Here is a 13,798-nt window from a genome sequence, read left to right on the forward strand (position 1 = left end):
ACACACACACATTCAGGCAAACGGCAAAAGAAGCACAATTGAAATTGATACAAAAAAGACCACAGATGACAACTCGTTTGATGCCGTTTGTAAGAAAAAGAACTTAGAACACTATCCAACCAAAAGCACAGAGACCCAAATAATGGTGAATTACGCCTTCTCACTCTAGAAACATACACTCAGCAAGCAGCTGACTGTTTATGGACTCCTCAATTACTAACAACTTCTGGCAAAATTGGGATTTAAATGTATTTTATTTATAATCGAAACAAGAGGAATTAGTGATACCAAATGGTGACATACGGACAACCCCATATTAAAACACTCTACTGCACCGTTCAAATTGACACAAACGCAGAACGCCAAATTCATGAGAAGTTGAATGGATTAGAGAAATAAATAAAGGACAATCAAAATCCACTGGACTCCCCAATTACTGACCAGGAGCTCTAAGAAACTAAACTATTACTGACCAGGAGCTCTAAGAAACTAAACTATTACTGACCAGGAGCTCTAAGAAACTAAACTATTACTGACCAGGAGCTCTATAAGAAACTAAACTATTACTGACCAGGAGCTCTATAAGAAACTAAACTATTACTGACCAGGAGCTCTATAAGAAACTAAACTATTACTGACCAGGAGCTCTATAAGAAACTAAACTATTACTGACCAGGAGCTCTATAAGAAACTAAACTATTACTGACCAGGAGCTCTATAAGAAACTAAACTATTACTGACCAGGAGCTCTAAGAAACTAAACTATTACTGACCAGGAGCTCTATAAGAAACTAAACTATTACTGACCAGGAGCTCTATAAGAAACTAAACTATTACTGACCAGGAGCTCTATAAGAAACTAAACTATTACTGACCAGGAGCTCTATAAGAAACTAAACTATTACTGACCAGGAGCTCTATAAGAAACTAAACTATTACTGACCAGGAGCTCTATAAGAAACTAAACTATTACTGACCAGGAGCTCTATAAGAAACTAAACTATTACTGACCAGGAGCTCTATAAGAAACTAAACTATTACTGACCAGGAGCTCTATAAGAAACTAAACTATTACTGACCAGGAGCTCTATAAGAAACTAAACTATTACTGACCAGGAGCTCTATAAGAAACTAAACTATTACTGACCAGGAGCTCTATAAGAAACTAAACTATTACTGACCAGGAGCTCTAAGAAACTAAACTATTACTGACCAGGAGCTCTATAAGAAACTAAACTATTACTGACCAGGAGCTCTATAAGAAACTAAACTATTACTGACCAGGAGCTCTATAAGAAACTAAACTATTACTGACCAGGAGCTCTAAGAAACTAAACTATTACTGACCAGGAGCTCTATAAGAAACTAAACTATTACTGACCAGGAGCTCTATAAGAAACTAAACTATTACTGACCAGGAGCTCTATAAGAAACTAAACTATTACTGACCAGGAGCTCTATAAGAAACTAAACTATTACTGACCAGGAGCTCTATAAGAAACTAAACTATTACTGACCAGGAGCTCTAAGAAACTAAACTATTACTGACCAGGAGCTCTATAAGAAACTAAACTATTACTGACCAGGAGCTCTATAAGAAACTAAACTATTACTGACCAGGAGCTCTATAAGAAACTAAACTATTACTGACCAGGAGCTCTATAAGAAACTAAACTATTACTGACCAGGAGCTCTATAAGAAACTAAACTATTACTGACCAGGAGCTCTATAAGAAACTAAACTATTACTGACCAGGAGCTCTATAAGAAACTAAACTATTACTGACCAGGAGCTCTATAAGAAACTAAACTATTACTGACCAGGAGCTCTATAAGAAACTAAACTATTACTGACCAGGAGCTCTATAAGAAACTAAACTATTACTGACCAGGAGCTCTATAAGAAACTAAACTATTACTGACCAGGAGCTCTATAAGAAACTAAACTATTACTGACCAGGAGCTCTATAAGAAACTAAACTATTACTGACCAGGAGCTCTAAGAAACTTCAGGCCCTCAAATTTAAAAAAGCATACGGACACGATGGCATCCTAAATGAGATGCTCAAATTCACTAGTGCAAGATTTCAATTGGCTATATTAAAACGGTTTAATTTGATCCTGAGTGTAGGTTATTTCACTGACATTGGAATCACGGACTCATAACCCCAATCTTTAAGAACGGAGACAAATTTAACCCTAACAACTACAGAGGCATTTGTGTGAACAGTAACCCAGGGAAGGTTTTCTGTGGTATTATAAATGTAAGAGTTCTAAACTTCCTTAATAAGCAGTGTCTTGAGTAAAAGCCAAATTGGATTTATACCAAAACATCGCACGACTGATCACATTTACACCCCACACACCCTGATAGATAAACATGTCCACCAAAATATACGCTTGCTTTTATCGACTTCCAAAAATAATTGGATTCTATTTGGCATACAGGACTGTTCTACAAAGTTATTGAAAGTGGTGTAGGGGGTAAAACATATGATATAATTAAATCAATGTATACTGGCAATACGTGCAGCATTAAAATTGGCAAAATAACAGAATTCTTTAACCAGAGTTGCAATCTGAGTCCTGCACTCTTCAATATTGGCCACTATTCTAGAAAAATCCTCAGCCCCTGGTGTTAGTCCCCACAATTCAGAGGTTAAATGCCTACTCTTTGCAGATGACCTACGCCTGCTGTCCCCCGCAGAGCATGGACCTGCTAGAGCAGTACTGCCAGACCTGGTCCCTGGCAGTAAACCCCCAAAAGACTAAAATAATGATTTCCAGAGAAGATCCAGATCTCAGGGAATTATACCAAAGTTCTCAATCGGTACAATATATATATATATATAGAGTACTGCACACACACACAACACTTACTTAGGTTTAAAAATAAGCTCAACTGGACACCTTAAGGAGGCAGTGAATGAACAGAGAGAGAAAGCACGCAGGGCATTCTACGCCATTAAAAACAAACCAATTCAAATTGAAAAACCCTACTTAAATTTGGCTAAAACTAATTGAATGTGTCATTGAAACAATTGCACTTTATGGCAGGGAGGTGTGGGGTCCACTTGCAAAACAAGATTTCCCCAAATGGGACAAACACCCCACTGAAACCCTGCATGCAGAGTTCTGTAAGATTCTCCTACATGTCCAGAGGAAAACTACAAACAATGCATGCAGGGCAGAATTAGGCCAATATCCACTAATAATAAAAACTCAAAAAGAGCAATTACATTTTGGAAACGTCTAAAATACAGTGACCCCCTCTCATATCACTAACAAGCCCTACAATGCCAAGATCTGAGCAAAGAAAAGAGTCCACTCATCCAGCTGGTCCTGAGTTCACAAACCTGTTCTACTAACGCACTGAAGCCTCAGAACTTCCAATCAATCAGAATAAAACAAATTACAACACAAAACTACATTGCTTATTGGGAAACACAAGCACAAAGCAAAATGCAGTGCTATCTGGCCCTAAATCGACAGTACACCGTGGCTAACTATTTGACCATGGTTACTGATCAAAACCTTGACAAAGACACAGGAAAAACCTGTCTCCCTGTAGAGGAAAGGCTGTGCAACCACTGCACAACAGCAGAACCTGAGACGGAGCTGCATTTCCTGACTAAATGTCACAAATATAAAACAATCAGAGTGTGTCATTTCCCCAAATCTGAAACCCTTATTTAAGGTTTCAAAGACCTCTCTGATGAGGATAGGCCACCCGTCCTGTTGGGGGAGGACGCAGAGAGCTGTGGGTTGGCAGCGCACTACATTGCTGCCTGCCATAAGTTTAGGGACAGTGTCTGACAGACCAATCGACCTGCACCTGCATGTCCTCTACTGTATGCTTATTGCTATTGGTCAATGTATGGTTATTTTGACCCTTGGTTATTGTTGTCCCGTTGACAATTTTGATTGTTATTATTATCATCATGTAGTAAATATCCAAAGTAAGCTTTGGCAATATGTACATTGTTACATCATGCCAATAGAGTCAATTGAACTGAAAGAAGAGACCAGACACACAGACAGACACACAGACAGACAGAAGGTTGTCCAGACTGCTTTAACAGTCTTGCGTTGAACACCAGAGGACAGAAAGATAAAGAAAAGAGTTCTGAGCTGAACATAACAGTATGCCAGTGGAAGAGAGGAAAGTAGCAGCGTGTGTGGTGCGTGGTGTGACTCCTATGACTTCCCCTTTTAGCCAATGTTATTGCAGTAACTCCGATCCGGTAACAGAATTCCCAGTCCGAATCACTTAATAATTCGTAAACAAACTTGATATCAGTAAAAACAACATAACTAATTGGTAGGTCTACCGTCTACCTTCACTTGTTACTTTCGTTAACGTTCATTATCCCTCATGAGGGAGAGACATTTGAAAATATCAGAAAGATGTGGGTTTTTGGTCATGGAATTACAAGGCAATGATTAATAAATTTACAGAAGGCAAATCATTTCTCCAAAACTAAATGTAAGTGTTGATATTAGTTTTTTAGTCAACATTATTGTGTTTTGATGTATTTCTAATACTTTAACTGGTAGTTTGACCAGAAATCAAAACTTTAGCTTATTCACCTTTTTTTTAGGATGGAAAACATTGAAGAATGTATATACACACACACACACACACACACACACACCTTCATTTCTCTAAAACATAGACTCTTAGTTGTCAGGTGACGCGCACCTACGGACCTCACGTCGGTCCTCATGGGTCCTTTCCCATGGAAATGACAATCATCAGGTCGTAGGTTGGTCTCAAACTCTGTCCCACGTTCTAGTCCTTCACCCAACTCATAACCTGTTTTCTTCATGTCTGTGTTTCCACCCCTCAGGCTTATTCTCAATGGAACACTTTACACACACACACACACACACACACACACAACACCCACACCCGTACATTCCTGCCCACTAGTAATAGCACTCTGTCAGGAAGACACAAAGACAAACCTCATCTAATGATCAATCTTAAATCCATATTAACAAGTGAGTTTCCTATTCTACTATGTATGTGTGTGTGTGTGTGTGTGTGTGTGTGTCACCCAACAGATGACAGCCCTGAGTTAATGCAGGGCCTGTGGGCTGTGAGGACATTCAAACTGCAGGCCAGACATTCCCAAATAGCACTTCAATTCCTTTTTATAAGCGCACTTGTTTTGACCAGAGCCTTACTTTTGACCAGCCCCATGGGGGAAATAGGGTGCCGTTCGGAACAAACCCACTGTAAATCTGTCCAATCAGAAACAATAAACGGGAGGTGGTTTATAATGGATCGCGGCTACTGGCTAACGCGCCAAACCTTACATTATCAACAGTGTGTTGGGGTCTACTTTATTGTGTGATCGGTACATCAAGCTGTACGGCACATTGTGCCAGTTAACCCTCGGAGGGCATACTGTAACTACTCCTCTCTGGGTGATATTACTGTATATCAGCCACGCTTTCATCCGTAGTGATTTAGCACCATGTCAGGGCAGCACTGTTCAGGAAGAGGAACCTGTACGGGAATAGAGCTGCGCTCAGCACTTCTGCTCTGAACTTTTATGCTGCCACGAGCAGGTTTCAGAGTCGGGCGCCGCCGGGTGGTTATTGCGTCACCTCTACTGTGTGTGCGTACGTGTGTGTCCCTCCAGTTGGAGCGGCAGGCTAGTCGATGCTTCTTTCTTATATATATCTCCTCTCGATATCTCTACATCTTTGCTCTCTATACATCTATACACCTCTATCTATCTATATCTCTACATCTTTGCTCTCTATACATCTGTACACCTCTATATATCTATATCTCTACATCTTTGCTCTCTATACATCTATACCCCTCTATATATCTATATCTCTACATCTTTGCTCTCTATTTATCTATACCTCTCTATATATCTAAATCTCTACATTTCTCTTTCCTCTCTATATCTCTCTCTTTCCTCTCTATATATCTATATCTCTACATCTCCTCTCTATATCTCTTTGCTCTCTCTCTATATATATATCTTTCCTCTCCACTCCCATCGGTTTCCTCTCTCACCTTCACCAGTGTCTGTCCTAATGAAAAAACAGGAGGGTGGCATAGGTCAAAAAAAGGACCGGTAGGTCGGCTCCTCTACACACGGTACAGGCTGTGCGTGTGTGTGTGTGTGTCTTCTACTCACGGTGCAGGCTGAGGGAGATGTTAATGATCCTGATGTCAGTGACAGTCTTCAGCTCTGGGATGGAGGCACACTTCAGATGGGTGTTGGCGGGCGAGTCGCCCACGTCGATCCAACAAACCTCCTCCTGGGCGTAGTTGAAATCCATGGCAGTGGTCTGTTTTTGGACAAAATAAGCAGGTGAGGAATAATACATTGGGTTTTATAAAGCGCTTTTTCAAAAAAAAAAATTAAAAGACACTTTAGAATAGTTTAAAATCCCAGAAGACATGAACGCCTTATACAACACTTATTTCCAATGGGGGTCATTGGTGTCAGACAAACGGGACTCGTTGAACAGATGGTGAGAGAGGGCGACAGTCGAGAGAGATAAGAGAGGCTGTGTCAAAGGGCACTAGGCTGGACACCGTCACTGTCGATACAGTATGTGTGCCTAAACCAGCCAGGACACAGCCTGCTCACCTGGTTGGTGCTTATTGCTGGGAGGCGGGTCGGCATGCCGCTCAGAGACGTACAGCGGATGTCATTTAGGTTAGTGATCAGCAGCACCGGCAGCTGCTCCACAGGATCTGAGAGAGAGAGAGAGAGAGAGAGAGAGAAAGAGAGAGAGCAAGAGAGAGAGCAAGAGAGAGAGCGAGAGAGCGAGAGAGCGAGAGAGCGAGAGAGCGAGAGAGAGAGAGAGAGAGAGAGAGAGAGAGAGAGAGAGAGAGAGAGAGAGAGAGAGAGAGAGAGAGAGAGAGAGCGAGAGAGAGCGAGAGGGAGGGAGAGGGAGAGGGAGAGAGAGAGAGAGAGAGGGGAAGAAAGGTCACAGATTCATTGCATCGGTCTGACATCTCATCCCTGTAAATTAAATTGTAACAGCGTTATAGACGGTCACACCATGCAAATCTGATTCCCCCACTATAACGCAGCATGACAAGACTTCAAATAACAGACTCAAAGAGAAAAATTCAATCAAATCAATCATTGTGATTCAGTTTTGATATTTGAAATAAAGTCTAGCTTTGCTCTTTGGCAAGTTAGCACATGTAGACCTCACATCTATCTGCACAATATGTTAATGTGACCCAGGAGGCTGTGGTGTTCGTGTGTGTGGTTGTATGCTCTGTGTGTGTGTGTGTGTGTCTCTCACCATTCTTGGCCTTGCAGGAGCGGTTGTCTGGCTGCAGTAGGTAGCCCTCCACACAGCTGCAGGTGTAGGAGCCCTCATTGTTGGAGCACGTCTGACTGCAGGTCCTGTACCCACTACATTCGTTGAAATCTGAGGAGGCAGGCAGGGTACAGTTAGTCAGCCATTCAGTGAGTCAGCCAGCCAGTCAGCGAGTGAATCAGTCAGCCAGTCAGTGAGTCAGCGAGTGAATCAGTCAGCCAGTCAGTGAGTCAGCGAGTGAATCAGTCAGCCAGTCAGTGAGTCAGCCAGTGAGTAAATGACTGAGTGAGTGAATCAGTCAGCCAGTCAGTGAGTCAGCCAGTGAGTAAATGACTGAGTGAGTGAATCAGTCAGCCAGTCAGTGAGTCAGCGAGTGAATCAGTCAGCCGGTCAGTGAGTGAATCAGTCAGCCAGTCAGTGAGTCAGCCAGTGAGTAAATGACTGAGTGAGTGAATCAGTCAGTCAGTTGACAGTGGGTCAGTCAGTCAGCCAGCCACTGGTCAGGCCTGGGACTGTCATAGGGCTACTGTAACTGCATGAATATGGCCAGGTGTCGGTCTCACCTTTGCATGTCTTTCCGTCCTGGCTGACTTCATAGCCAACGGTGCAGTAACACTTGGGCCCCTGGTGCGTCACAGAGCAGTTTCCCGTGCAGCCATGGGTGGCACAGTCTGGTCCAAGCTCTACCACAGAGAGAGAGAAAGAGAAACAGGGGGTCCCAATGAGAACAAACAAGTGGAAGGAAACCTGGCTGGAACCAAACGGAATGGTGCACACACACACACACACACAGACCAGCAGACCAGCTGGCTGGAGTGTTTACGGACATATTCAATCTCTCCCTTTCCCAGTCTGCTGTCCCCACTTGATTCAAGATGTCCACCATTGCTTTCTTGGGGGCAGGAACAAAGGTAACTGAACTCAAAAGGTAACTGAACTCAATGTGCTTTGAGAGGATATTTAAGGACCAAATCACCTCTACCTGACACCCACTTCAATTTGCTTACTGCCCCAATAGATCCACAGACGATCGCCATCGCACTGCAAACCGCCCTATCCCATCTGGACAAGAGAAATACCTACGTAAGAATGCTGTTCATTAACTATAGCTCAGCATTCAACACCATAGTGCCCTTCAAGCTCATCACCCCGCCCAACTGGGTCCTTGACTTCCTGACGGGCTGCCCCCAGGTGGTGAAGGTAGGAAACAACAACCTCCACTTCGCTTATCCTCAACACAGGGGCCCCACAAGGGTGCGTTCTCAGCCCTCTCCTGTACTCCCTGTCCACCCATGACTGCGTGGCCATGCACGCAGACAGCCTACAGGGATGAGGTGAGGACCCTCGGTGTGTGGTGCCAGGAAAATAACCTCATTCAACGTAAAAAAAAATTAAAAAGAAGAGTTGATCATGGACTTCAGGAAACAGCAGAGGGAGCACCCCCCTATCCACATCAACGGGATCACAGTGGAGAAGGTGGAACGTTTCAAGTTTCTCGGCGGACACATCACTGACAATCTGAAATGGTGCAGTGCCTCTTCAACCTCAGGAGGCTGAAGAAATCTGTCTTGGCACCTAAAAACCTCAAACTTTTACAGATGCACAAGTGAGAGCATCCTGTCGGGCTGTATCACCGCCTGGTACGGCAACTGCACCACCCGCAAATGTAAACGCTCTCAAGAGGGTGGTGCGGCCTGCCCAACGCATCACCGGTGGCAAACTACCCGCCCTCCAGGACAACTACAGCACCCAATGTCACAGGAAGGCCAAAAAGATCAAGGACAACACTGCCTGTTCACCACTGCCTGTTCACCCCACTACCATCCAGAAGGTGAGGTCAGTACAGGTGCATCAAAGCAGGGACCGAGAGACTGAAAAACAGCTTCTATCTCAAGGCCATCAGAGTGTTAAATAGCCATCACTACCCGGCTACCACCCGGTTACTCAACCCTGCACCTTAGAGGTTGCTGCCCTATATACATAGACATGTAATCACTTTAATAATGGAACACTAGTCACTTTAGTCATGTTTACATACTGCTTTTCATATGTATATACTGTATTCTATTCTACTGTATTTTAGTTAATGCCACTCCGACATTGATCATCCTAATATTTATATTTTTCTTAATTCCATTCTTTTACTTTTAGATTTGTGTGTATTGTTAGATACTACTGCACTGTTGGAGCTAGGAACACAAGCATTTCTCTACACCCACAATAACATCTGCTAAATATGTGTATGTGACCAACACACACACACACACACACACACACACACACACACACACACACACACACACACACACACACACACACACCACAGTCTCCTGGGTCATTTGAGGCCCTGATCGACAGAAGGGAAAACCCCAACCTCCTCCCAGAGAAGGACTAATGTCGGAAACTGGGTTAACCCAGAGATATACAGTACGGTCACCCTACCTGATCTCCACAGAGTTATGGGTGCGTGAGTGTATGGTGGTCTACAGTACAGTGACAGATGAGCTGATTGGGAAGCAGGGCTAGAGGGCCTGTCTCACCGTAAACCTCCCACTACAGGCTCATACAGTAGATGCCGATATGAAACCACACATGCCGCAGTCTCCGCCCGCTGCAGTCTTCAGCAAGCTTCCTGAGAACAATCTCAAAACAGCCCTGATCATAAAAGGCAGGTAATGAGAGATGTGGCCACATACAGCACAGCGTCTGTCTGAGAGAAGACTGCAGTGCACCAGCAAAGAACTGCCAAGAAACACAGCTAACTACACGCGCGCAAGGAAGTGAATTGAACACTGAGTCGGAGCATCATCACCAAGCTTGCAGAGCATGGAATCCTCAAATAACCCCACTTCCTAGATGAGTAAACATGCAGCACCAAAGCAGATTATACGATCTTACGCAGTAGGGTTGAGTAGAACAGCATCAAAATGGGCGGACAGTCTGGGATCGCACAGGAAGTGGAATCTTCTCAGTCAGTGCTCAACAATGGTCTGAACGAGAGGGAAGGGACGTCCACACCACAGCCCTGTCCAACCATGCTGAGGGGACAGCCAGAGCTGAAAGGGGACCATTAGCAGCATGGTGGAGCCGTTGGGGCTGGCCAGAGGAGAAAGCGGCGCAAACCGGGGTTGGACCCACTGAAGGGTCCTCGTTATGTAAAGCCTGTGGGGCACCCGGGGCTACAATGGCCCTTTTGTGTGGTCTCGCTGAGAGGAAGAGCCGCAGGCTAACAATGTGTGTGCCCCGGATCACACCTATTCACTGAAACGCACTGTGCCAAATGACTAACACTAACATTCACACAGAGGCAAACCGTGCCAATGAGAGCCAGGGTGCTACCTCTCCAAGCCAACATCAGCCCCAGGCCACCACCTCACCATCCTTTAGCCAAGGCCTCTAGCGTTAACCATCACAATCAGTACTGCAATATGTAGATATTGCCCAAAGAACCTCAATTTCAATTTCAAGCGGTCTCTAATCTAAACATACATTACCGTTCAAAAGTTTGCGGTCACTTAGAAATGGTCTCGTTTTTTGAAAGAAAATCTAATTTTTTGTCCATTAAAATAACATCAAATTGATCAGAAATGCAGTGTAGACATGGTTAATGTTGTAAATGACTATTGTAGCTGGAAACGGCAGAATTGCAATGGAATATCTACATAGGCGTATAGAGGCCCATTATTAGCAACCATCACTCCTGTGTTCCAATGGCACGTTGTGTTAGCTAATCCAAGTTGATCATTTTAAAAGACTAATTGATCATTTAGAAAACCCTTCTGCAATTATGTCAGCACAGCTGAAATCTGTTGTCCTAATTAAAAAAGCAATAAAACTGGCCTTCTTTAGACTGGTTCGATTACAGGCTAAATGGCCAGAAACAACTAACTTTCTTCTGAAACTCCATGCGAGAAATTGCCAAGAAACTGAAGATCTCGTACAACGCTGTGTACTACTCCCCTCACAGAACAGCGCAAACTGGCTCTAACCAGAATAGAAAGAGGAGTGGGAGGCCCCGGTGCACAACTGAGCAAGAGGACAAGTACATTAGTGTCTCTAGTTTGAGAAACAGACGCCTCACAAGTCCTCAACTGGCAGGTTCATTAAATAGTACCCGCAAAACACCAGTCTCAAAGAACAACATTCTTTCAGGGAACGAGTCAGAAACGGAATACATGCATGCAGAGTCAGTGGCCAGAGAATTACTATAGAATGGAAGTGTTTGTTGTGCCCCACTGTGCCAGAGAGGAGATGAGAGCAGAATACCATAGAAATAGATAGACTTCTATTGCTTTCATTTCCATACAGAACACTGCAACGAATAGACCTTTTGACACAGGACTTGTTAAAGTCGACAGCACCAATAGTGAAAAAGGCACCAGTCAACAACAGGACTCTTTCAACAGCAGACTTCTTTCAGCCATTTAGCCAGGGTTACACACTGTTGTCTTGAGTCAGCGTTCAACAAGCATGTCGCACACACACACACACACACACACACACACACACACACACACACACCAGCCTGAAGTGCTCAACAAGCATGTCAGAACGTCGACAGTGATCCTTTTAGTTCCACCGAGGATGGGCCGGCATAAGCCCTCTCACTAATCTAAATGTCTAGAAAACAACTTAGAGAGCACATGGATGGACTACGGGGGGGGGGGGGGGGGGGTCAGGGAGAGTTGTCTATGAATTCTAATGTCAGGGGTTAGGGAGACTTGTCTATAAGTATGCGATGTGTGAGCCTGACCCACACACACACACACGAGTATGTGAGTGGAGGGGAGCTGGAGTGGAGCGAGGAACGGAGCTTGCCCAATTTGACTGGTGAGCGGAGGCCTTCTCTCCCGCTCCAGTATCGCTCACTTCACGAGCTCAAGGCACACCCCCAGCCCGGCATGCATTTGTAGTCTACTTGTGTGCTGCTATAGCCCCTTGCTTTATCTACTCTCATGGAGTTATTTTCAGAAAGAAACCGATAAAAAACACACAGGGGCTAAATCAAAGTGACTTACTAAGATGAGGACCAAGAGAGGGAGTGTGGTGATGGACTGAGGACCAAGAGAGGGAGTGTGGTGATGTCGTGTCCACAACTGAAGAATCATTGTGAAATCTGAAAAGACATCCCGAAAGCATGATGGTGTCCTTACAGCTGCACGTGCACATGATAGAGGAAAACTAACGAGGTGGGTAGATAACTGTGTCAACGTAGCAAAGCATTTATAAACTAAATCAGACCTCTGAAGTTTCCTTCATTTTGTTTGTTCATTGGCATATTCCAATAGTTCAAGGAGCTTTCCGTTTTGACTGGGTTATTTTGCCTAAAAACCTTCATGCCTACTTATAGAATAAAAAAAAAATGAATATTACTTTGTATCCGTGCCCAGCCTGGCAAGAATGGCCAAAAGGGTGTTTTAGCATCCCCAGTGGCTCTGCAAGTGTGGAGAGGATACTCTCTACTGCTGACCTGCTCTCCAGGCACCATCGCATGAGCCTGAAGCCACAGACTCTGGCCAAACCGGTGTTTCTAAAAATAATTTCAAAAGGCACTGTAGCCTAAGACATTTTCCGTTTCATTTGTATTTCATTCTAAGTAAGTCACAGCCTATATGCGCAATGTATAGACTATAATGTTTTAATGCAACTAAATGTTGTTTAAATGCTGAGGGCTTCAGGTCCCTACCGGCCTAGTGTGTTGCACTCGCAAATGCTTCACAATGTATTTCTTTGTAGACTATAGCCTTGAAATAATATATCCTGAATAATTAATTTCCGTTCTTTCTTAGGCTCCCTGTCTGGCTCCTGACCTATTTAGACTGTTTATATGCTGTTTAATAGGGCGTGTAGCCTATTTGAAATGATGAGCGTTTCCTACATTCACCTTTTCATGTTTATTATAATACATTTCACTCAAAATCATATGGATTTGTTCCAATACTTCAAAAGCAATTGGTAGTCCAGGTAGTTTTTTTCTGTGAGCAAGGAGCAGGATTTCTGACCCCTCAACTACACACACACAGACAGAGAGAGACAGAGAGAGACAGAGAGAGGAGAGAGAGGAGAGATACAGAGAGAGGAGATAGAGACAGAGAGAGACAGAGAGAGACAGAGAGAGGAGAGAGACAGAGAGAGACAGAGAGAGGAGAGAGACAGAGAGAGACAGAGAGAGACAGAGAGACAGAGAGAGACAGAGAGAGACAGAGAGAGGAGAGAGACAGAGAGAGGAGAGAGACAGAGAGAGGAGAGAGAGAGACACAGACAGAAAGAGACAGAGAGAGGAGAGAGACAAAGAGAGACAGAGAGACAGAGAGAGAGAGAGATGCTGAGTGCCCTCCCAAACAGGGAAGCACAGAGGAGGAATCCTAATCCTCCACCTGGACCCTATTCCCTATGTGGTGCACTACTTCTGTCCAGGTCCCATATGGCTCTGGACCCTAAAAGTGGTGAGCTAGGGAATAGGGGTGGCATTTTCTGGAGTACGGTT

The 13,798-nt window shown here is 44.1% G+C and overlaps 1 protein-coding gene across 2 annotated transcripts in view; it reads right to left on the bottom strand.

Moving 5' to 3' along the window:
• The window catches only part of LOC110491981 (low-density lipoprotein receptor-related protein 1), a 137,968-nt gene that overhangs the window by 69,469 nt on the left and 54,701 nt on the right, over nt 1–13,798 (bottom strand). For both annotated transcript variants that reach the window (XM_036946892.2, XM_036946893.2), the window contains exons 4-7: nt 7,875–7,994; nt 7,294–7,422; nt 6,624–6,730; nt 6,165–6,318 (exon numbers count right to left, since the gene is read on the bottom strand). In XM_036946892.2, coding sequence (XP_036802787.2) covers nt 6,165–6,318; nt 6,624–6,730; nt 7,294–7,422; nt 7,875–7,994 — 510 coding nt within the window. The remainder of the gene's footprint in view (nt 1–6,164; nt 6,319–6,623; nt 6,731–7,293; nt 7,423–7,874; nt 7,995–13,798) is intronic.

This window comes from Oncorhynchus mykiss, chromosome 16, assembly GCF_057628025.1.
Source record: "Oncorhynchus mykiss isolate SJ-2025 chromosome 16, ASM5762802v1, whole genome shotgun sequence".
NCBI classification, from domain to species: Eukaryota; Metazoa; Chordata; class Actinopteri; order Salmoniformes; family Salmonidae; genus Oncorhynchus; species Oncorhynchus mykiss.